At 38.8% G+C, this 24,888-nt stretch overlaps 1 protein-coding gene across 2 annotated transcripts in view; it reads left to right on the forward strand.

The window, feature by feature from the left end:
- The window catches only part of LOC143885086 (Tetratricopeptide repeat (TPR)-like superfamily protein), a 73,726-nt gene that overhangs the window by 12,717 nt on the left and 36,121 nt on the right, over nucleotides 1-24,888 (forward strand). For both annotated transcript variants that reach the window (XM_077389057.1, XM_077389058.1), the window contains 12 exons: nucleotides 1,528-1,648; nucleotides 1,777-1,839; nucleotides 1,986-2,066; nucleotides 2,187-2,281; nucleotides 2,387-2,537; nucleotides 6,340-6,426; nucleotides 13,154-13,273; nucleotides 13,345-13,476; nucleotides 13,571-13,668; nucleotides 13,770-13,893; nucleotides 13,981-14,088; nucleotides 24,691-24,835. In XM_077389057.1, the coding sequence (XP_077245172.1) occupies nucleotides 1,528-1,648; nucleotides 1,777-1,839; nucleotides 1,986-2,066; nucleotides 2,187-2,281; nucleotides 2,387-2,537; nucleotides 6,340-6,426; nucleotides 13,154-13,273; nucleotides 13,345-13,476; nucleotides 13,571-13,668; nucleotides 13,770-13,893; nucleotides 13,981-14,088; nucleotides 24,691-24,835 (1,325 nt within the window). The remainder of the gene's footprint in view (nucleotides 1-1,527; nucleotides 1,649-1,776; nucleotides 1,840-1,985; nucleotides 2,067-2,186; nucleotides 2,282-2,386; nucleotides 2,538-6,339; nucleotides 6,427-13,153; nucleotides 13,274-13,344; nucleotides 13,477-13,570; nucleotides 13,669-13,769; nucleotides 13,894-13,980; nucleotides 14,089-24,690; nucleotides 24,836-24,888) is intronic.

Here is a 24,888-nt window from a genome sequence, read left to right on the forward strand (position 1 = left end):
AGTATTTCTATTTGATGTAGTTAACTTGTAACCTATGAACTCATTCTGTGAAATCCTGGAAAATCACAGAAACGTATGGAAGCATATGCAAATGATATAATTTTACGATGAAACATTATGAAATACTAGACTTAGGACAAAGATTTCACGGTACTTGAAGTCTACTCCATGAAAAAAGATCAGAGGTGGCCATATGAGGGTAGGGGCCTTTATTGATGCTAACTGGGCCGGCGCTATTGATGATCGCCGATCTACTTTACCTTCATGCTTCTGTACCTTTGTGGGAGGTAATCTTGCTACATGGCAATCTAGGATTGCAAGATCAAGTACCGAAGCAGAATACAGATCAATGGTTCATGGGGTAGCCGAAATGTTATGGCTAAGGATTCTTTTAACGTGAGCTAGCAATGGAAGTTGAATGTCCTATGAGATTGTGATAATCAAGCAGCTATCTACCTTCTAAAAAAAAATCAAGCAGCTATCAATATTTCCTATAATCCTAAACATCATGATAGGGCCAAACACATCGAGTTAGATTGAAACTTTATCAGTGAAATAGTTGCTTCTAGTGAGATGTGTTACCATATGCGATATCTAGCTGATGTTCTTACCAAGGGCATAGTGAAATCCAAACTTAATGATGTACTTGGAAAGCATGACACGATCAACATCTATGCTAAGATTGATGGGGAATGTTGTTTGTGTTTATGATGGGACCTATCACATGAGGGGGCATACTTGTAATTTTGTTTTCTCTTATATATATATATATATATATATATATAGAGAGAGAGAGAGAGAGAGAGAGAGAGAGAGAGAGAGAGAGAGAGAGAGAGGTTTGCCACCTAGCCCTTGAGATTTTGACGGTCGGGCATCATATATATATATAAAGAGATTGGAAGTCATGGGTTTCACCAAGAAACTCCAGGACATCCTTTCCTTCTATTCTTGTCCCTTTCAAACTTATCCTTACATTCTAATCTTCTTCCTTTCTTCTCCTCTTCAATTCTTTCTTTCTTTTGTCCTTTAATCAAGGGAGATGATATTTTCACTCCCCCTGCATTACGCATGCGCTCCCCTTATAACGTCATTTGACGTGAAAAGTGGGCAACTTTAACGCTTTTTGACGTCAAATCAGGTTATAAGGGGGGCGCATGCGTACTTGGGGGGGTTGAAAATATCATCGCCCTTAATCAATTACCAACATCAATTCTCACGAAGGAAGATGCATATTGATCGCTATTGACTTGTCACCTGGAATACTAGTTAATGATATGGTAAGCAGCTGGATGTCATTCAACTTTGTTACATGTCTTTCTAGTCATGTATCACGACCCTGTTTCATGAACTAAGAAGTAAAAATTGCTTTTGTGGTACACCTAGCCTTTATTTAGAAGTTTATTTTAGAATAACTGGAATTTATAGGCTATTGGTGAACATCTATTATTGAATTGCTTATTCATTCTAGTTTTGTTGGATTGTATAGTCACAATTATTTGAAATTCTCTCTCTTCTTTATGTTCGAAGGGCAACAAATATTTTAGCAGAAATGAGGAGTACTTTTGGCTCCAATGACTGTAGATTGCTGTGCATCAACTCTGCTCAAAGCAGGGTTGTAGAACGAGACAATAATCCATGGGCCTCCTATGTAAGTTAATTTTTGGGACTGCATTATTTTTTCTTTAAAGCTGATTATATGTTATCATTATGTGTTTGGGATATTAGGCGTAACACCATTAACTTACTGTTGTAGACTTATTTTTATATTTGTCTTAGGAAACTGATGCTTCACTTAGTCGGGATATTGGTTCATTCCTTGATATCAATGATCTCAATGAGGTAATCTGATTTTAATCCCTTTTACACTGATTTAGGCTTTTTTTCCCTTCAACATTGGCCATTTATCACCCTTCTGAAATTATTCAGGATCACTTGCTTTTAAATATGTGCGGAAAATTTGACTGTTCTATTAATTTGTGAAATAGATGAAGGACCTCATGCTAGATCTTTCTTCCAAACATATCATACCTCACATAGAACAAAAAATACGCATCCTCAATCAGCAGGTAAGGTATTTTAAGTTTGTTTTTCTATTTGCAAAGCACGGATGTTTTGTACTCAACTTTTCATTGCCTCATCCCTGTCTTGTTTTGTTCTCATTTCTCCTGCTAAATCTTTCTTCGTAGGTTTCTGCAACAAGGAGAGGTTTTAAAAACCAAATAAAGAATTTGTGGTGGAGAAAAGGAAAAGAAGATGCATCAGATGCCTCTAATGGCCCTATGTAAAATCAGTCAAAAATAATATCGTATTTGCAGTTTTTGTGCATAATTTGTGTTTGCAGTTCACTTTCTCTATATTAATTTAGTTCAATTTTTCTTGTTTCAAGGTATACCTTTAGCTCTATTGAGTCACAAATAAGAGCCTTGGGAGACTATGCATTCATGTTGCGTGATTATGAACTTGCCTTGTCGAATTTTCGATTACTTTCCACTGACTACAAGCTTGACAAAGCCTGGAAGCAGTATGCAGGTGTTCAGGTATCTATAATTGTTTTGTTCCATTTATCTGCAATGTTGCTGGATCATCGATGATTTATTTTGAAACTTCTTGTGAATTCTCGTTCCTACTCATTTGATGTTGATTTAAACTTAGTTGTTATTTCCATGAGCCATTTATGTTCATTAGGATTGATGCTTGTGAGGGTTAAATTCGATCAGATGCTTGCAGTTGGTTTCTTAAGTTGTTAAAACGAGATTGACATTGCTTCTTTAATTTCTCAAATAGAGCATCCATAAATGTGTATGATGCTTTACGACCTTTAAGGAGTACATTTATTATCTTTGTAAGTACTATAAGATGCACCAATGTTACCCTTCAGAAAAAAAAAATGCACCAATGTTAGAAAATATAATATACAAAAAAGGATTCTCCAACAGATCCTTTCCTTTTTACTTTTGGGTTGACCTAACTTGAACTAGAAGAAGTGGAGGCAAAAGAAGAAACACAAACGGGAATCAATAAGTTCAATATTAGTGACGATATTTATGGTAGTATTAATCTTTAGCCCTAGAGAATGGCGCAAAGCTCTGTAGCAATGTCCCAGATGGTAGGAGCTCATGGGAACATCAATATCATTTATTAAGTAATAATTATTCAAATACATAATATACTTTAAATTGATATTATCAATTCATATTCAGTTATATATTTGTATGTAATACATCTAGTATCCTTATGTCTTTTCCACACGCACGCACGCATGTGTGTGTGTGTGTGTGTGTGTGTGTGTGTGTGTGTGTGTGTGTGTGTGTGTGTGTGTGTGTGTGTGTGTAATTAAGATATATGGTAATTGTTTCTTTTGAGATGATGTCTAAAATTATGAAAGAGATAGCACCACTCATAAAAGTCCTCTATTTACACTCTCTATTGCTAATGAGTTTTTATATTTTTTCAGCAGCTCTCAACAGGTGAGCTCAAACACACCAAGTAGGTGATGATGAAGGAAAGAAAGGTGTAGTATGCACTAGAGAAAATAGTTGGACTTTGTGAGGAATGAGGATAATGATAGAAAAAATGTACAGAGTTTGTAGATGAAGAAGATGCCCTCCTTTTTTTTCATTTTTTTGTTACTCACTGGTGCAAAGGGTGCTTGAATGAACTCTTGTTTCGTTAGTTGTGATATTCGAATTTTTGGTGGCTCATGGTGCCTAAATCGGGGTCTTGGGTCACATGGATTTTTATCTTGGAGTTAACAGATTGAAGATTGAGGGGAAGGGAAAGATACAGAAAGAGAAAGAGAAACCGAGGGAGCAGAGAGTAGATGAAGAAGATGTTTATTTTACTTTTTGCTACTCACTGGTGCAAAGGGTGCTTGAATGAACTCTTTGTTTTGTTAGTTGGGATTTTTGAATTTCTGGTGCCACATATTGTGCAAATTGGGGTCCTGGGTCGCAATGTTTTTTTAATGTTGGAGGCAAGAGATTGAAGATTGAGGGAAAGGGAAAGATAGAGAAACCGATGGATTAGAGAGTAGATGAAGAAGATGCCCTCTATTTTTATTTTATTGCTACTCACTGGTGCAATGGGTGCTTGAATGAACTCTTGTTTCATTAGTAGTGACTTTTGAATTTCTAGTGGTTCGTGGTGTCCAAATCGGGGTCTTGTTTCACATGGATTTTTATCTTGGAGGTAAGAGATTGAAGATTGAGGGAAAGGGAAAGACAGAGAAACTGAGGGAGACGAGAGAAAAAAGAGAGGAGAGTAGAGAAAGTCATAGATGGAGAGGACTGATAGGGTTAGATTAGGGAAGAAATGATGTAACCTTTAGAGTTCCTATTCTTTGACATCGTGATGCAGATATTAGGATTTATTTACATGTTATTTAGTTTCTAGGATTTTATTTCCATGTTATTTAGCTTCTAGGATTTTATTTTCCATGTTTTAGTTTTAGGGATTTTTTTTTTGAAAGAAGCTGCAGTTGTTTTTTTTTTTTTTTTGCCTCAAAACTTTCAACTTCGACGGGTGCAAATACTCCGATCTTCTTCTTCAACCGCAAAGGGCGCTTGGATTCTTTGCTCTGATACCAAATTTGATGTAGGACCGGGAAGAGAAATAGAAGAAAGGGGAGAAAGAAGAAGAATAGGAGAAGATTAGAAGTAGAAGAGAAGAATTCAGGGAGAAGTAGAAGAAGAATAGGAGAAGAGGAGAAGAGAGGGAGGAATAGGAGAGGTGAAGTAGAAGAAGGGAGGGAAGAATAGAAGAAGAGAAGTAGAAGAATAGAGGAAGAAAGAAATATGGGGGAGAAGCTCTCAATTCAATTCAATAATCATCGAAAGTTAAAATTTCTAATACAATGAGGCCTATATATAGGCAATGGGATGGAAATAAAATTTCATGGAAAATAAAATCCCTAAAACTAAAACATGGAAAATAACCTAGAAACTAAATAACATGGAAATAAAATCCTAGAAACTAAATAACATGTAAATAAATCCTAGTATCTGCATCACACCGTGATAATGAAGGTTGTTCTCATAGTGTTACTAGGATAGGATCAGAGTAATGGATTAGATAATAACTGAATATTACACGGCGATGTACCCCTAAGCCATATGTACAATTATATGTCTTAGGTGTAAAATGGTAACATTTGAAACAATGTACACTCTACAAAATAATAATGGGTAATCTTCCCTTTACCTGGTTAGGAGTTTCCAAAATTATAGTTAATAGGGAGAATTTTGTGGTTGTAAATTTGTTAGCTGAAAATTTTATGTGACATGGTCCAACTTCATAGAATGAGAAGATGAGAATTTGAAGCGGGTGTTGAAGGGTTTTGCTAGGGTTTCATTCAAGTTGAACTAGAATGTGAGGATGGTAAGGCTGGAGCTTTCTAGGCAGACTTGAGGTGGCTTTTAACACAACAGAGTTGATGATGCCAATCGGTTGCAAGTTTCACGATCTGTAACTGGGATGGATGTCCAGCTGGGAGAGATTGGAGTTGCGGTGGCAAGATGCGTGGCATGGATGAGGAGAAGGTGCAAGTGCTAGATGAGGGCCAGGGTTAAAAGGAGCTTTGGTTGCTGGCTGTACACATGGGACATTTACATATTTTATGTGAACAAGCCATTCTCATCTTCGTTTCCTATAATTCTTATGCAGATTCAAGCATGCTGAAACCTCTTCTTAGAGGGTGGGAGATAAACTTCCATGTAATTTCTAATGCCATTTTCATCTTCCTTGGGGCTACTTTGTCAGTCTCTTGCATGCAATTTGACCTCCTTGGGGCATCTTATAATATCTTCTAATTATGTCCATTGGATGACACTCATGGTCAATAACTTTACATCCTTCTGCATCTGGTAGCTATGTAATCATTTGTTCGTCTTTCAAGTAACCTAGTTTAATTTTATATTATATTTGATGGAGAATCTATGATCGGATTCGGTTCCATGTCCTGCTTATATCAGTTTTGAAAACTGGTGTGAACCATCTTGTTCTATGGAAATGCCCATGGTAATATGAGAATCAATCATTTAGTGAAATGGTCAGTGGTTTTCTAAAATTGCATGTTCTTTTATATTATACATACTTCTATTTATTGATTTTTGTTTAAACTTTGTAGTTTACATTATTAGCATCCAAGTTCTTCTATGCCATCTCAAGTTGTTGAGTCTTTCTATTTTTTTTTTCTTTTCGAAGTTTATTTGTTAATGTTCCTTTCCTATTTTACTTCCTCTCTAAGAAAAATGTTTTGTACCACAGATGCTTTAGTAAATGTGTTTCCATTTTTGCTAATAAACTTCTATTCTCTACTTGCTATGTTTGGTGCTCATGCAGGAGATGATTGGACTTGCATCTTTTATGTTGGACCAATCAAGAAAGGATGCTGAGTATTGCATGGAGAATGCTTTTAATACATATTTGGTATGTTCCCGCTTCCTTGCCTGTATCACTGTAAGGTCCTGTTTTTTAATCAGAGGATGAATGCTCTGGGAACCCATGGGATGTCATTAAAATTTCTTCTCATTTAAATTTTTTGATATGCTGGTGTTTCTCTATTATTCACTGAAGCACCCTTGCGTGGCCTTTAGTTTTGCCATGCTAATCCTTTCACGTTTGTATAGAGATAATATATGCCTTAATCTTGTTCTGAAAAATAAAATAAAATTGGAACTACCCTATTGATACATTACAACATGTCATAAATAAAAAATGCTCAAAATCCATAGAGATTCCTTTATGCTTATGACTGTTGCATAATTACAATTATAATTTTGACTATGGGAGTCTTACTAATTTGTACCTCTCTAAGTTAAATTATAATTTTTGTAATTTTATCTTATAAGTTAAATCTAGTTAAGTTTTATGGTATTCTATTTATACATTTTTTATTTCGTTTCATAGGATATCTGTATCTATATAATTCCATCTTACAAGATAAATCTAGTCGAGTTTTATGGTATTCTATTTATACACATGTTTTATCTCATGTTATAGGATATCTATATCTATGTCAGTGTCCCAAGCTTTGTCCCAAGCTTTTGAAAATGCTTTTCTTCAATATATATATATATATATATATATATATATATATATATATATATAGAGAGAGAGAGAGAGAGAGAGAGAGAGAGAGAGAGAGAGAGGAAATGAAGTATGTATAGCTGCACAGATAAGCTATCTATGGATGGTTCACACACAAACCATAGTGGGGGCCACATTTTTGGGGGGGTCCAAAGCATTCATTTGGAAGGCTCGTCCATGGATAGGGTGTGTACCAAAAATCAGCCCTATAGGATCATCCTATCCCAATCAAAGTTGGAGGGGAAAATGGACAGACACTGTTTCTGCCCATTTTTTCCCTCCACAAATGGCAGGGGTAGGATGATCCTAAAGGGCTGATTTTTGGTACACACCCTATCCATGGAAGGGCCTTCCAAATGAATGCTTTGGATCCCCCTAAAAATGTGGCCCCCACTATGGTTTGTGCAGCCATGCATAGATAGCTTGTCTGTGCAGCTGCACATACTTTATTTCCTCATATATATATATATATATATATATATAAAGAGAGAGAGAGAGAGAGAGAGAGAGAGAGAGAGAGAGAGAGAGAGAGAAGAGTAGGTACTCCCTGGATAACTTGTATACTCCCTAGCTTAAAATAACAGTTGGGGCCACATTGTTTGGGTGATCCAAAGCATTCATTTGATGGGCCCTCACATCAATAGGGTGTGCCCAAAAAGTCAGCCCGATAGGATCATCCTAACCCTATGATCTGTGGAAGTAAAAATGGGCGTGTATAAACCTGCACAAATCTGTCCATTTTTTGCCTCCACAGTTCATAGGGTTAGGATGATCCTATCGGGCTGATTTTTTGGGTACACCCTATCTATGTGGGGGCCCCTCAAATGAATGCTTTGGATCACTCAAACAATGTGGCCCCAACTGTTATTTTAAGCTAGGGAGTAGATAAGTTATCTACTCCAGGGAGTACCTAATCTTTTCTCATATATATATATATATATATATATATATATATATATATATATATATATATAGGGAAAAGTGTTGCTACTCGGTCTTGTAGCTAAGCTTATCTACTCGGTCGGGTTAAATACAGTGGGGGCCCACATTGTTTGGGTGATCCAAATCATTCATTTGAAAGCCACTTACCTAGATAGGGTGTCCACAAAAAATCAGATCCATAGGATCATCCTAACCCATCCAACAGTGGAGGGAAAAATGGACAGACACAGTTTGTCCACAAATCTGCCCCCTTTTCCCTCCACTGTTGGATGGGTTAGGATCATCCTATGGGTTTGATTTTTTTTGGACACCCTATCTAGGGTAAGGGACTTTCAAATGAATGGTTTGGATCACCCAAACAATGTGGACCCCCACTGTATTTAACCCGACCGAGTAGATAAGCTTAGCTACAAGACCGAGTATCAACACTTTTCCGATATATATATATATATATATATATATATATATATATATATATATATATATATATATATATATATATATATATATATATAGCAGAAGAGAAAAGGAGAGAATTATTTGAATTTCTCCCAAAATTCTATGATAATTACACATCACTTTTTTGACTTTTTTTAACAAAGACACCCATTCAACCCACATATTTTCAATCCTACCCCCTCCTTTATGCTTTTTTAATTATGGAAACCTCTATAGACTGGAGGGCTAGGATCAGCCTATGGAAATGATTTTACAGGCACAACCTATTGATGTGTTCCATCATCACATGAAATGATTTTGTCGGCCCGTGCATCGCACAGGGTTTTTTACTAGTATGTATATATATATATATATATATATATATATTTGGAAAATGCTGAGTCTATCTTCTTGTATTTGCGCCCATAACCATTTTTGAATATGATAGGTTATGAGGCTTCCACAGTGTAGGGAAGTGTTGTAGGTCTCACGTCTTTGTGATAGCATCATCTAGTCTTGTCTTAGTGGTCAAGATTGGTAGGTTCTTTGGTGTTTGTTTTTGAATTAGTAGGGATCTTTGGTGACATGACCAATGTTTCCACTGATCTGGGTAGCCAAGGCCATAGCTCTTTTGCAACCCAACCAAGCCATGGATGACAACAATATATGGGCCAGGTTACAATTGTGTGTTTCTGTGTGGACTTTGGTCCCCACAGAAGTGGAAGTACTTTGTGGAAGTCTACTGAATTCCCATGGAAATTATGTAAAAATCATGAAAGTTTATGGAAGTCTATGGAAACGGTGAAAATTTAACGTGAAACTTCTGTAAATGCTTGAATAAGCACAAATATTGTAACGACCTGGATTTTTTACTGCATGGATCGCTACGGGCAACAAAACATATTTATTCTTATAATTACACAACGGAAGGTTAAAGTACATCCTGAATTTACAAAACATCCCAAGTATGACATATTTAAAACCTTTTAATATTTGAGGAGACTGACTAGGTTCATCATTTCCGTATTTCCTTAGGTTGCTTTCACACTTCCCATAACTAAGGTTCCTCATTGACAAATACTCCTGCATCCAAATTTTCAAATCCTAGTAGGAAAAAGTCGGTTATGAGAGCAGGTACATAGAAGCTTCGACAAGTAGCTGAAATCAATAATAAGAGACAGTTCTATAAAAATCTGTAGAATTTTGTATAGAACAAAATATGAATTTAAAACTAATACTAATATGATTTTTTATAGAAACAATTTAACCAGAGAGTAAAACAAACCATTTAAAGCCCAATAGTTTCCAACTGTTTCTATTTCTGAAGTTTCCTGTAACGATCTGTCTCACCCTCGTATTATCCTCTTTGGACTTGGCCCGCTTCCGCTTTTGGGTAAGTCGATGGCTCAGAGGTACAAACACGTCACACGAGAGAGACTATCGCACATTTACCTCTTCCATTTCTCATTTTCGTTCAAACTTTTCGTGCATATGAAATCCAACATTTCATTTCATTTTTCAAAATGAAACACATTTCATCATTTTGAAACAAATATGATTTGATATTTCCCAAATGTAAACAATGAATATTCGAAGTAAAAGAGATAAGAAATATCTTAATAAAACAACATATAATCATATCTCCATCACTTTCTTTGAGAAAATATACCAGTCGAGTCCAGCTATCACCTGCCTTATCAAACCTGAGAAGTGAAAATTTGAAGATGCTTGACGTTAAAGATGACAACGATCAGGGAGAAGTGATTCTCCTAGCCTCTTCCTTCTCCCTCTCTTCCTCCCTTTTCTTTCTCTCCTTCTTTTCCTCTCTTCTCTTTCTTCTTCTTCCTTTTCTCTTCCTGGCTGCTCTATTTATAGGAAAAACTGAGGGAATAGTAACATGTGAATAGTTTTATGCATAATAATTGTTATTTTTACCGGGTATTACATTCTGTTCCCCTTAAAAGAATTTCGTCTCCGAAATTCATCTCTCCATACTCTCAGGAGAAAATGGTTCTATCCTAATCGTAACAACAAGCAATGGTTACATTCTGCATCTGTAAGACTAACACATGGAGGTTTAGACATATTTCAAGCTCGATCTATTGCCTATGTTTCATCTATCTAACCCCTTTCCTAAGACATACCCAAGACTCGTGCAACCAGTTTCCTCACAGACTAAATCTGGTAGCTCTGATATTGTCTGGTTCTAGACTGCAGCTAACCTGGCTTTAATACCAACTGTAACGATCCGGATTTTTTACTGCACGGATCGCTACGGGCAACAAAACATATTTATTCTTATAATTACACAACAAAACATATTTAAAACCTTTTAACATATGGGGAGATTGACTAGGTTCATCATTTCCGTATTTCCTCAAGTTGCTTTCACAATTCTCATAACTAAGGTTCCCCATTGACAAATACTCCCGCATTCAAATTTTCAAATCCTGGTGGGAAAAAGAGGGTTATGAGAGCAGGTATATAGAAGCTTCGACAAGTAGCTGAAATCAATAATAAGAGACAGTTCTATAAAATATGCAGTATTTTGTATAGAACAAAATATGAATTTAAAACTAATACTAATACGATTTTTTATAGAAACAATTTAACATGATAGTAAAACAAATCATTTAAAGCCCAATAGTTTCCAACTGTTTCTATTTCTGAAGTTTCCTGTAACGATCCGTCTCACCCTCGTATTGTCCGCTTTGGACTTGGCCCGCTTCCACTTTTGGGTAAGTCGACGGCTCAGAGGTACAAACACGTCACACGAGAGAGACTATCGCACATTTACCTCTTCCATTTAATGAAACACAATATCATCATTTTGAAACAAATATGATTTGATATTTCCCAAATGTATACAATGAATATTCGAAGTAAAACAGATAAGAAATATCTTAATAAAACAACATATAATCATATCCCCATCACTTTCATTGAGAAAAGATACCAGTCGAGTCTAGTTATCACCTGCCTTATCAAACCTGAGAAGTGGGAATTGAAGATGCTTGACCTTGAAGATGACAACGATCAGGGAGAAGTGATTCTCCTAGCCTTTTCCTTCTTCTTTATCTCTTCCTCCCTTTTCTTTCTCTCCTTCTTTTCCTCTGTTATCTTTCTTCTTCTTACTTTTCTCTTCCTGACTGCTCTATTTATAGGAAAAACTGAGGGGAATAGTAACATGTGAATAGTTTTTATGCATAATAACTGTTATTTTTACCGGGTATTACAAATATGCACAAAAACCGTCACATAAGCAAGACAACCATCCATAATGGTTTAACAAGATCAGACACCTACTGACATGCGCTACTAGAACCGTAAGGCTCATTTTAAACATAGATATTTACATGGTTTGAAAGTTAATGTTCATGCAATTTCTTTTACTCTACCCATCATATTAATGGAATGACATTAATATTTCCTGGATATATAGGCTATTTTGGTTGTGCGGGCGCATTGCAATGAATCAAACTTTGGACTTCGGTCCCCACGGACGTCTACACCTGTTGGGTCGAAATTGACATGCGGATAGAAGTTTAAAACCATGTGTATGAGCGGCATGGCCCTACATGGGACACACTGCTCAGTTGTCCTTGCCACGGACTGGGGTCGTCAGTTTAATTTGGTATGCAGGCACATGGCTAGGGTATGCACTCCCCATCCTAATCTCCCTAACCCGCTGTCCTGACCATAGTGGCAATTTGGAATTCAACCATAGTTTCTTCAAATCCCATATAAAGTTTGATTTGGTATGCGGGCACTTGGTTAGGGTATTCACACCCCTTCTCCCTACCCCTCTGTCGTCTCACTAGAGTGGGGATTTGGAATCCAACTGTAGGTTCTTCAAATCCCATATAAACACGCATATATGGATTCAAACACTTTTAGATCAAAAACCTAAAAGTAAGATACTAGAAAGCTTAAATTATGAGGGCTTTGAATAAAAAATTGCAAATGTGCACCTCTTATTAGTTTGACATTAAACAAATGGAAACATCTCTGAACTTGATTTCCACCATATAACTCACAATTTCTCTAAATCACTTGAGTAAGTAGTGGTTATTTGACATAGGGCACTAATAGATCAAAGTAAGTTAAATTCATAAGTGGGGTCTGCCTTACTATTCATAAAGAACATCTTAATTGAACCCTATTCCTATGACTTCACTGCACCCTAACTAGTCGTCACACAGGGTTATCTACATTAGCTGATCAGATATGGATGAAATGGAGGCTTCCTGTGATGTATAAGATTCTGTACATTTGATTTACATGAAATATTAATCTTCAAAAGAAGGAAAATAAATAATCCTAAACTATTAGAAACAAATACTTAGATAATAACCCCATTGCCCATAATCACCAAAAATATTCTATGGCCTATGAGATTTTAATAATGAAATACATTTACTAAACTTTCACATAGTTAATCCATGTAGAGCATATATGACATGTAATGTGAAGTAGTATTAGTTATAGCAAAAATGGATATAAGAATAAGATTAAGTAGCAGAGGAAGACAAATATGGTATAAACTAAGTCTCAATAGAAAACGAAAACGATAGCAAAGAAAAGTCTCTTAGGGCTGGCTCAGATCAATTTGTGATAGGTAGAGAAGTTAATGTGTTGTTACTCTGCTATATCTTTTCTTTTTACCATTGTGTAAAATCCTTTTCAGAAAATTGGCACCACCGGTCAAAGAAACGCTACAAGGTGTGGTCTATGGTGGGCAGAAATGCTCAAGACCTGGGGACACTACAAAGAGGCAGCTGGTGTTTATTCCCGTGTTTCCAATGAGGTACTGTTTGTACAGTTGTTTAACATACAACCATTGTTATTTTCTTCTATTGACAGTTTTCCTTTTATCAGGAACCTCGTTTACATGCTGCTGTAATGCTTGAGCAATCATCTTATTGCTACTTGTATTCTAATCCACCCATGTTACGCAAGTACGGATTTCATCTTGTTCAGGCTGGTAACCGTTACGATATCTCCGGCCAGGTATTTATTTATAAAACAACTGAAAGTTTATATTTTGCATATAAAATGTTGGTACACATTTGGGACATTTGAGTTTCCTATGTTGTCCATACAGAGGAAACATGCTATTCGGACATATAGAAATGCACTTTCTGTATACAAAGGAAACAGTTGGAGCTATATCAATGATCATGTTCATTTTAACATTGGCAAGTAAGTTACAAATAATCTATGCTTTTAGAAGTTAGGGCTATTGGTATGTGTGCATTAGGTTAAAACTGTAGTTATATTTGCAAATTTTGTTTCTGATTCAGGTGGTATGCTCTTCTTGGAATATTTGATGTGGCAATCAAACATATGCTGGAAGTTCTGGCATGTACTCATCAATCCCTTACAACACAAGAGTTATTCTTAAGGGACTTCCTTCACATTGTTCAGGTACTCTACTCATTGTTGCTGGCCAGGATGTGCTCTTCTTTAACCAGTCCTTCAGTTTTTAACACAAATTTCTTATGGGCAAATCAGAGTATGGGGAAAACGTATGAGGTGTTCAAACTTCAGTTGCCTGTTATCAACATGCACTCGCTCAAAGTCATTTTTGAGGATCATCGGACTTACGCATCAGATACTGCTGTAAGTTGCATTAGTAACTATGGTAGATTGTCATTAAAATGGAAGTCTTCTGCTAATGATTTCCAACCTTCTTTGGATTAGTAACATCACTATCTTCAGCGATAGAGCTTGGACACACATGTAGAATTCCGCAGTGTATGTTGAATATTTGTGTCATGTGCTCGTGTTCAACTTTTCACTGAAATGTATGATTGGAGACCATTCATGGCTGACAAATGTGCCAATCCTAACATTTGAGACATCAGATTCCACTTGGAAGATCTTGTTGACGCTGGCAGTGCAAGTATCACTTTTATCCTTTTTCATTTGATTACCTGGAAACTTTTCTCTGCCATCTGATTGCCGATATGAAATTCCTAACTTTCTTACACTTATGGGAGCCATAAGGTGCTGAAATTTCGAATAAATTAATGTTGGATTTGTTGCTCACACATGGAAGCTTTGTAACTCCTGTGAGTGTGGTGGTAGGTCATTGATGTGATTCAGTCATCTTAGTTGTTAGTGTTAAGAGAAAGTTTAGAGAGAAAAATGTATGAGTTAGGGTAATCTCCTCCTGACTCATATCTTTATACTAAAACATAAAGAAATGTACAAAGTCCTAAATGCCCTTAGGTAAGTTACATATTCCAACACTCCCCCTCAAGCTGGAATGTAGATATCATACATTCCTAGCTTGTTACATATATCACTCAATTTTGACTTATTTAAGGACTTTGTAAACATATCAGCTAATTGGTCCCTTGACCGAGCAAACACAGTGCAGATCTCTCTTTTCTGGATTCTTTGTCGGATAAAATGACAATCCACTTCGATATCTTTGGTGCGCTCATGGAAGACTAGATTGTTGGCAATGTATATTGCAGCTTTGTTGTCACAATAAAGCTCCGAAGGAGAAGATGAAATGAAGCCAATTTCAGAAAGAAGTGAACGTAGCCAAATAAGTTCCGTGCTTGTCTGTGCCATTGCCCTGTACTCAGCCTCTGCACTTGACTTAGCTATAACATCCTGCTTCTTACTCTTCCATGAAACAAGATTGCCACATACAAATGTACAATACCCAGTGGTGGACCGTCTATCTGCTGGGGATCCAACCCAATCTGGATCAGAGAAGCCTTCAACTTTCATATGGCCATGTCTTTTGAACATCAATCCCTTCCCTGGAGCCCCTTTCAAATACTTGAGAATCTGTGTCACCGCAACCCAGTGAGAAGTACGTGGAGAGCTCATATACTGACTGACAACTCCAACAGCATATGAAATATCTGGCCGAGTAACCGCGAGATATATAAGTTTACCGACAAGCCTGCGATACCTGCTAGGATCCTTCAATAACTCCCCTTCTTCTGAAATGAGTTTCACATTAGGATCCATGGGTGCAGAAGTTGGTTCAACTCCAAGATTGCCTGTTTCTTTTAGCAAGTCCAAGACATACTTTCTCTGTGATAGGAACAAGCCTCTAGAAGAACGAGCAACCTCTATCCCCAAGCAATACCTGAGCTGACCCAAATCCTTAGTAGAGAATTGCTCCATGTGATGATTATGTCATCCACATAAACTATCAACAAAATACACCCAGCTGAAGAGTGATAACTGAAGACTGAGTGATCAACTGCGCATTGTTTCATGCCAAAGCGCATGATTGCCTCACTTAATCTCCAACCCACGCACGCAGAGATTGTTTGAGGCTATAGAGTGACTTGCGTAGGCGACATACATAGGAGGAAGTCTCCCCCTGAGCAACAAATCCTGGTGGTTGCACCATATACACCTCCTTAGTCATGTCGCAATGGAGAAAGGCATTCTTCACATCCAGCTGATGAAGAGGCCAGCTATGATTAACAGCAAGAGACAGGAGCACATAAAGGGAATTTTCGCAACTGGACTGAAGGTCTCAGTGTAGTCAACACCAAAAGTCTAAGTGTATCCTTTCGCGACTAACCATGCTTTTAAGCGCTCGACAGTACCATCAGGGAGGTATTTGATGGAGAAAACCCACCGACAACCAATAGGACGGGCACCAGGGCGTAGGGGAACCAGATCCCATGTATCATTACTATGAAGAGCGTCCATTTCTAGGTTCATTGTATCACGCCAGCCAGGATGTTCAAGAGCCTCAGCCACTGACTGTGGTAAATACATAGAAGACAAAGATGAAACAAAGCTCTGGAAGGTATTGGTGAGCTTATCATAAGAAACAAAATTCGAAATAGGATGTGCAGTGGAACGGGATTTCGTACGAGATGCAATAGGAGAATCAGAAACAACAGTGGAAGGCGGAAGAGAAGATGCCAGAGAGCTGGAGAGAGGGATCATCGGCTCAGAAGATGATTGTGCGAGAGAAGGTAGAAGAGACCTATCTGTAACTTGGCGCCGCTGATACTGCTTTGTAATTTTACGTGGAGCTGGCTTCTCCAATGTGGCAGAAAAGTATAATCTGCAGAAAGTGGCTGCATGGAAACAGGAGATGACAGAAGAGAAGCATGTAGATCTGGTAAGGGAAGCGATACCTCGTACTCGAGAGAAGGGGTGGAAGATTCCACGCGATGTTTGAAGAATGTCTCAGCCTCAAAGAACGTAACATCGGTTGAGACAAACCATCGACGCAGACGAGGGCTATAGCAACGATAGCATTTCTGCGTACGGGAATACCCCAGAAAGACAATGCTCAGATCGGGGATCGAGTTTGTCACGGCAGGTCCAAGGTGATGAACAAAACGCATCCAAATACACGAGGTGTCAGAGGAAACAGTTCCTTACTAGCAGATAAAATCTCGAAAGAAAAAGCACCCTCTGAGACGGAGGAAGGCGATTCGCTAAGAAACACGTCGTGAGAAGGGCATCACTCCAGTATGCCTTAGGAACACTCATCTGAAAAAGAAGAGTACGACCTACTTCAAACAAATAACGAAGTTTCCTCTCAGCAACACAATTCTGTTGAGAGGTGTACGCACATGAATACTGATATAGAATCCCATGTTGGGAGAGATAGGATTGAAAGCCATTAGTATCAGAAAAGTATTCTCTAGCATTGTCAGTACGAAGACATTTAATATTGTAATTATATTGATTCTTAATTTCAGAGTGAAATGTGCGAAAAGCAAAGAACACGTCATATCTACTTTTCAGTAAATATAACCATGTCATGCGTGAGAAGTCATCAATAAACACAATAAAATACCGAAAGCCAGTACTAGATGCGACCCTAGAGGGTCCCCATACATCAGAATGAACTAATTCAAATGGACTAGACACTCTACTAATGACCTGGGAAGAAAACGACACACGACGGTGTTTTCCGAGTTCACATGACTCGCACTAAAAACTAGAAAAAGGTCTGGGAACCAGAGAAGTCTGCTGCAGCCGCTGAAGTGAAGGATGCCCCAGGCGACAATGCCACTGAAATGTATCCACAGAGCTATGTAACACAGTAGGCGGCTGGCAGTCAAGACGATAGAGTCCATCTACTTCACGACCCGTTCCAATCGTCTTCCCAGTCGAGAGATCCTGAAACAAGCAATAAGATGGAAAAAATGAGACAGAACAGTGAAGAGATTTAGTAATTTGGCTAACTGAAAGTAAACTAAATGGTGATTTTGGTACACATAAAACAGAAGATAAGGTAGCTGCAGGATGAGGGGAGATATGACCAACACCAGTGATAGGTGTAGTAGACCCATCAGCAAGGGTGATAGACTGAGAGGGAGACGAGAGGGGGGCGAAAAGAATGAAGCTGAGAAGAGTTACCAGTCATGTGGTTGGATGCGCCAGAGTCAATGATCCATGACCTTGAGCTAGATAGAAAGGTAGTGGGTGAACTACCTGGCTGGGCGAAACCTGTAGAGGGAGGACGAGAACTGAGCCTCAGACACTGGAATTCCTCATAATAGGCACGGGATAATGTATAGGTGGAATCCGCTGGCGCAGTAACAGAAGCAGAGAGAGCGGAATCTGAAGCAGAAGCAGTAGTAGCACCCATGTGAGCCGAGCGTGCCTGACGAAGCTTGGGATGCAGGGTATAACAATGGTCGATATAATGTCCCTCTCGCTAACAGTGAGTACAAAAAGAACGGCCACAGCCACCACCAGATTGACCACCACCACGGCCTGCACGGCCAAGACCACGACCAGAGGAGGCCCCACCACGAGGCGGACGAGTACTGCCATCATAGGTCGCGAGAGCAGAAACATCAACAGGAACAGATATCATTGGATCACCAGGAGAGCACTGCTGGACTCGGGAGTAAACCTAAGTAAGGGAAGGAATATCGTCAGAACCGATAATTTGCTGACGAAGGTGCGTGTACTCTGGACCCAAACTCTTAAGGTACTGCACAACACGGATCTGATCCCTCTGACGGGCAGCCTCTGTGAGATCCGTGGTAAGCGGCATGTAAACATCAAGCTGCTGACATAGGCCAACGAACTGGCTGTAATGGGTGGAAAGAGGGAGATCACCACGGCGGAAATGCACCCACTCAGAATAGGTAGAGCAGATCCGACTAATGTTTGCCACGCCAGAGTAAAGAAGAGTAACTTGATCCCAGATCCGTTTCGCAGTAGGCAGAAGCATCAATGGCCCAGAGACGTGAGGGGCCATACTCTGCCATAGAAGGGTACAAACAAGAGCATCCTCCTGTTCCCATCGATCAAAGGTGGGATCCGTCTTAGGAGGAGGATCACGACGAATGGCGTGGGCTTTCTCACGGGCCATAAGATACTTCTCGACGACTTCTTTCCACGTAATGTAGTTTGCCCCATCCAACTTAACAATAGTAATCTGTGGGAATGATCCATCCACAGAAAGATGTGGTGGCGAAGAAGATGCCAAAGAGGGTGTCTGACGAACAACAGGAGTCACTCTTGAGGAGGGATTCTCAATCACTTCCTCCATAATAACAAACAAGACAGAAAACAGACAACCCAGACAAAGATAAATAACAGTAGATAACTGAATAGGTGGGCTAACTAGGGCAAGCCAAGAAAGCTAGACGCAGCTCCAAGAATGATGGTCATCGACGAAGCTTGACAAGATTGAAGCCATGAGGCATAAGAGCAGCCGCGAAGACAAACAAGAATAAAAAATAGGATAGGAGATGAAGATCTAGCACATAGAAAGAGGGAAAGAGTTTTAGGTTTTACAGAGGAATGAAAAGGGGAGGAAAAATTATGTGGGCTGAAAAATGCGGGGGACGGGGGGGGAGGTGAGATCGCACGGTCCTTTCTCAGAGGGTCCCGACAACTCTGGGGAGGGGGGTGGAGGGGGCGACCGAGCAGAGAGAGGAGCAGGAGGGGAGATGCGCAGGGACAGAGAAGGGGTGGGCGGCGGGGTTTTGGATTAGGGTTAGGGTTTCTCGAGGAAAGAGAGAGGGCGTGGGATTAGGTTTTTTAGTTCGTAAAAAAAGGAGAGGAGAGGAGAGTGGAGATGGGGAAGTGAGGGTTTAGGGCTAGGTGAGGGAGATGGAGAAGATGAAGGTTAATGGAGGACCCTAGGGATCAGAAAACTCTAAGACTCTAATACCATGTTAAGTGAAAGTTTAGAGAGGAAAATGAATGAGTTAGGGTAATCTCCCCCCGACTCACATAAAGAAATGTACAAAGTCGTAAATGCCCTTAGGTAAGTTACATATTCCAACAGTTAGATATTGTTTTTTTTTGGGAAAATTATAAAAAAAATGCAAAGTTTTGTCTAAATTGTGAATAAAGGGTATTGATTTGAAATTTATAAAAAAGGTGTTGTCAGGTGAGAGAAGATGGCTTTTAGGACAAATATACCCCTCCTACCTCTTTTTTCTCTCCACCTTTTTGCACCTATCCGTATGCACTTATTACCTTCTCACCTACCACCTTCTTCTTCCTTAAGACTTTTCTAACTTGGAAAACTCCATGGAAGGGTTTTGAAGGTTGCCATTTACAGCAGGGTTTGGTAATCATGAGGGTTTATTCATGATAAACTTATCGAAGCAGTGTTACAAAATGCAAAGAAAATGAATTTTGAGCTTAAAACTGAATTTTGTTGTTTTCCCCATTTTTAAGATAAATCCATTTTCTTTGCATTTTTTTATTCTAAAACATCAAAATCAAGCTTCAATTTATGGTTGCCTGCATGACACTAAGATCACAATGTATATCCCTATTATTGTTCGAATTTTTACTCAATTTGAAAATAAAAATCTTTGGAATTATCCCTTTTCTACTGGCTTCCGTCGGAAGTCCGAACAAAACTTCGGACTTCCGAATGGAAGCTAGTATACATAACCAAAATATTGGTTCCATTCGGAAGTCCGAAGGTTTGTTCGGACTTCCGACGGAAGACAGTCAAACTTTGTAGTTCGGTAATTGTCATATGTTAGTACATCCTTTTGGTATTTTTTTCGTAATTTTAATACTTTGCTTCCATTTTTTCGTAAATTTTCATTTAAAACTTAGCACTTCAGCCACAAATCCGTAATGATTACTATTTTTTGCAAGTAATGATTACTATTTTTTGCAATTATGCTTTTGCTACCCACCTTTGCACCCATATTACTTCTGCCAATCTTTGCATCAAAGGATGGGCCACAAGCCGAGAAGTTGCCTCGGCAAAGGTGGCTAGCAAATTCCCATACAAAAAAGGGAAATGTTATCCACACTACTGTATTTTGATGAGGGCACTCCGCATTTAATTAAAAGTACGGTATGGCCCCCCATAGGATGATCCAAAGCGTCATTTAGATGGGCCACAGCCTAAATTTGTTGTGTCCCAGAAATCATTTCCATAGGTTGATCCTAACCCTCCGATCTATAGAGGGTTAGGACCAACCCTCTAACATTCTAATCAGAGGGTTAGGATAAACCTACGGAAATGCTTTTTGGGGCACAACCTATTTAGGCTGTGGCTAATGGACGGTTTGGATCATCCTATGGTGTGGGCCATACCGTACTTTTAATAAAGTGAGGAGTGTCTTCATCAAAATACGGTAGTGCGGATAACATTTCCCAAGAGCATCTTAAAAAATACGGCAAAAATCCGGGTGACATGCGGGTCGACCCGGCCCGGCGTGGGAACCACATTTTCTACCCCGGAACCACTAGGGAACCAAATTTTATACCTCGAAACCACTAGGGAACCACATTTTATACCCCAGAACCACTAGGGAACCACATTTTCTACCCCGAAACCACTAGAGAACCACATTTTATACGCCGGAACCACTAGGGAACCACATTTTATACCTCGGAACCACTACGGAACCACATTTTATACCCGAGAACCATTACGGAACCACATTTTATACCTGGGAACCACTACGGAACCACATTTTGTACCTCGGAACCATTAGGGAACCACATTTTATACCCTCGAACCACTACCGAACCACATTTTATGCCTCGGAACCACTAGGGAACCACATTTTCTACCTCGGAACCACTAGGGAAACACATTTTATACCTCGAAACCACTAAGGAACCACATTTTCTACTCCGGAACCACTAAGGAACCACATTTTCTACTCCAGGACCACTAGGGAACCACATTTTCTACCCCGGAACCACTAGGGAACCACATTTTATACTTCGGAACCACTACGGAACCACATTTTATACTCCGGAACCACTACGGAACCACATTTTATACCCCGGAACCACTAGGGAACCACATTTTATACCCCAGAACTACTAGGGAACGACATTTTATACCCCGGAACCATTACGGAACCACATTTTATACGCCGGAAACACTAGGGAACCACATTTTCTACCCCGGAACCACTACGGAACCACATTTTATACCCCGGAACCACTACGGAACCACATTTTATACCTCGGAACCACTAGGGAACCACATTTTATACCCCGAAACCACTAGGGAACCACATTTTCTACTCCGGAACCACTAGGGAACCACATTTTATACCCCGGAACCACTAGGGAACCACATTTTCTACCCCGGAACCACTTGGGAACCACATTTTATACCCCAGAACTACTAGGGAACCACATTTTCTACCCCGGAACCACTACAGAACCACATTTTATACTACGGAACCACTAGGAGGGGCATATTTGTCCTAAAAGCCATCTTCTCTCACTTGACAACACCTTTTTTATAATTTTCAAATCACTACCCTTTATTCACAATTTAGACAAAACTTTGCATTTTTTTAATAATTTTTCCTTTTTTTTTTGGGACTATTGAACGTGTATTATATTTTCTTTTGGTAGTATTTTATTAGATTTGTTAGCATTTTATTTTGCCTAGATGTGGGGGTGCCGTCATGAGCATATGGCCCACCATACCCATCTTACATGACCTACTTTACCCTTACCCATTTTTAAACCCACCTTTAATAGCTTTTTCCCTACACCACTTACTTATCCTCCTATTGTCCAAACCCATGACCTAACTTATCCCCCATTAGACAAACCCATGGCCCACCACTTAATACACAAACCTCCCACCATAAAAATACTGCTTTTAACCCCCACCTACGCTAATCTTGGAAAACCAAAACAAAACCCTAGGTTGGTCGACATCTCCCCGTCTCTCTCTCTCCTCAGCCCCCTTCTTGGTTGGTCGACATCTCCCCCCCTCTCTTGGTTGTTTGACATCTTCCTTCTTCCCCTCCTCACAGCCTACGTTTCTTGGTTGGTCGACATCTCCCCCCCTCTCTTGGTTGTTTGACATCTTCCTTCTTCCCCTCCTCACAGCCTACGTCTTTCTCCTTCCCTCCATTACAGTTCATCTTTTACCCCTTTTTCAGTTCTCTCCTCCCCTCCTCTACTCGACTACACCTTCTTCCTTCTTACATTCTCCCTACCGCTCCCCTTTTTGTTTCTTTATCTTGTTCTATGTTTCTTTCCCCTTTTACATTCCTACGTCATTTTCTCCCCTTCCCTTTTCACTCCCTCCGGTTGGGTTCATAAATTGTTCTTTCTTGGTTGGGTTTAAAATCTTTCCCCTTTTCTACTCTGATCTTTTCCCCTCTTGACCTTGATCCTTCTGCCTTTATTCTGGGTTCATAAATTGTTCTTTCTTGGTTGGGTTTAAAATCTTTCCCCTTTTCTACTCTGATCTTTTCCCCTCTTGACCTTGATCCTTCTGCCTTTATTCTCCTTGTTTTGGCTAAGATCAACTGCTTTTATTTCTACTCTAGCTATCTCTCTTCCCCCTTTAGGAGACCACCTGCAGCAGAATGACGTCCGAGGCCCGTTACGACTTCATAGGTACAGGTCCATCATTTATTTTTAGCCTACCGATATTTCCCTTGAATCTATCTCCTCAAGCTTAACCTTATTCTTTCCCTTCGCATTTTCTCTTGCAACACACCCTGGACCCATCACCCCCTAATTTCTATATATTGTTTGATACCTTTCGGGCCATAGTTAGACTTTATTCGGCAAATCTGATTTTGTTTGTTAGTTAGATCTTATTTCTTTGATTGATAAGCTAACTTTTTCTTTCATTAGAATTTGTTGTTGGGACTGCCACTTGGATGAGATTTTCTCTGTTGATTATTATTTTAAAAGTTCTAGATCTCTATGAAAATTCGGTAATTTTACTGATATAGTTCACCATGGTGATTGACAACATTCGAAGTACAATTTACCATGGGGAATCTACAATTTTCTGAGTCTATGGTGCTTATTTAATTTGTTGCAAATGCTTAAGTAGTTGCTCCTTTCGAGCTTCCTGGAATATGACTTCTCCATCTTTTCTCAAGGTAACACTTTTATTGTCATCCATCGTCTTAAATTTCCATCGAAACCGACACTAAACGACCGAAATGTTTCTGTTTCCATTCCCACTGAAATAATACTGAATCTAAATGCATATCGAAACCAAAATGGTAACTGGTAAGTGCATTAGTGCATTAGTGCATACTATATCAGTATGTTTTACACAACTATAATTATATAAATTGCATGTGAATTGTGGTGTATATATTATGTATAAATATTTATATGAATTTCATGTGAAATGAGATGTTCTGAATTATGAGACATGCGTGACCGCATGTCACTTAAGTGTTCGATGTTATTAAACTGTTATGGATGGTTGTCTTGCTTATGTGATGTTTTGTAAGTATGTATTTTTTCTTATTCCTGTATTTTCTGAAGTATAATCATAAAATTATATCATTTGCATATGTTTCCATGTTTTTTTGTTGAGTTTACATGATTTCTGCCAAAATTTCCAACTGAAACTGAAACAATTTCATTTCTGTGAAAGCCGGAATCAAAACCGAAACTGAAATTTAAAACCTTGTCATCCTCAAATGCCGTAAGAAATAAGAATGAAGGCTTCATTGCTTTAAAGATTTCCTTTTATTTATAATGAGCCAATATTAGATTATTCTCTCATGTTTTTTTTTTTGCTCGGGGCATAATTTGGCTGCCTGTACTTCCGTTAATCCTATGTGCTATACTACGACATATGCATCTTTAGATACGTGTTTATTCTTCAAATGAATGATTTCATGATCATGTGCATCGTGTTCACTTGTTGAAGTATCCAACTGATTATTGTCTGACATTTTTAACTCGATAATTTAAAGTTGACCTTTGCTGTATTCAAATTAGATCTTTATTATTGACCTTTGTCATTTTATTTTTCAAACAAAGGCCCATGTCAAAGAAAACTTGTGGCAAGTGTTGGAGGAGGAAATGGTCCCGTCTTTATCTGCAATCAGGAATAACTGGTTGGAATCACATGCACAGTCTTCCGTATTAAAGAAATACAAGCATGTCTGTGTTTGTGTTGCAGGAGGTATGATTCAGTAGCTGATATGTGTCCACGCGTGCGTGTCTAAATATATGCAT

This window comes from Tasmannia lanceolata, unplaced genomic scaffold (assembly GCF_043159265.1).
Source record: "Tasmannia lanceolata isolate RefF3 unplaced genomic scaffold, GAP_Taslan_0.1 ptg000008l, whole genome shotgun sequence".
Taxonomy (NCBI): Eukaryota; Viridiplantae; Streptophyta; class Magnoliopsida; order Canellales; family Winteraceae; genus Tasmannia; species Tasmannia lanceolata.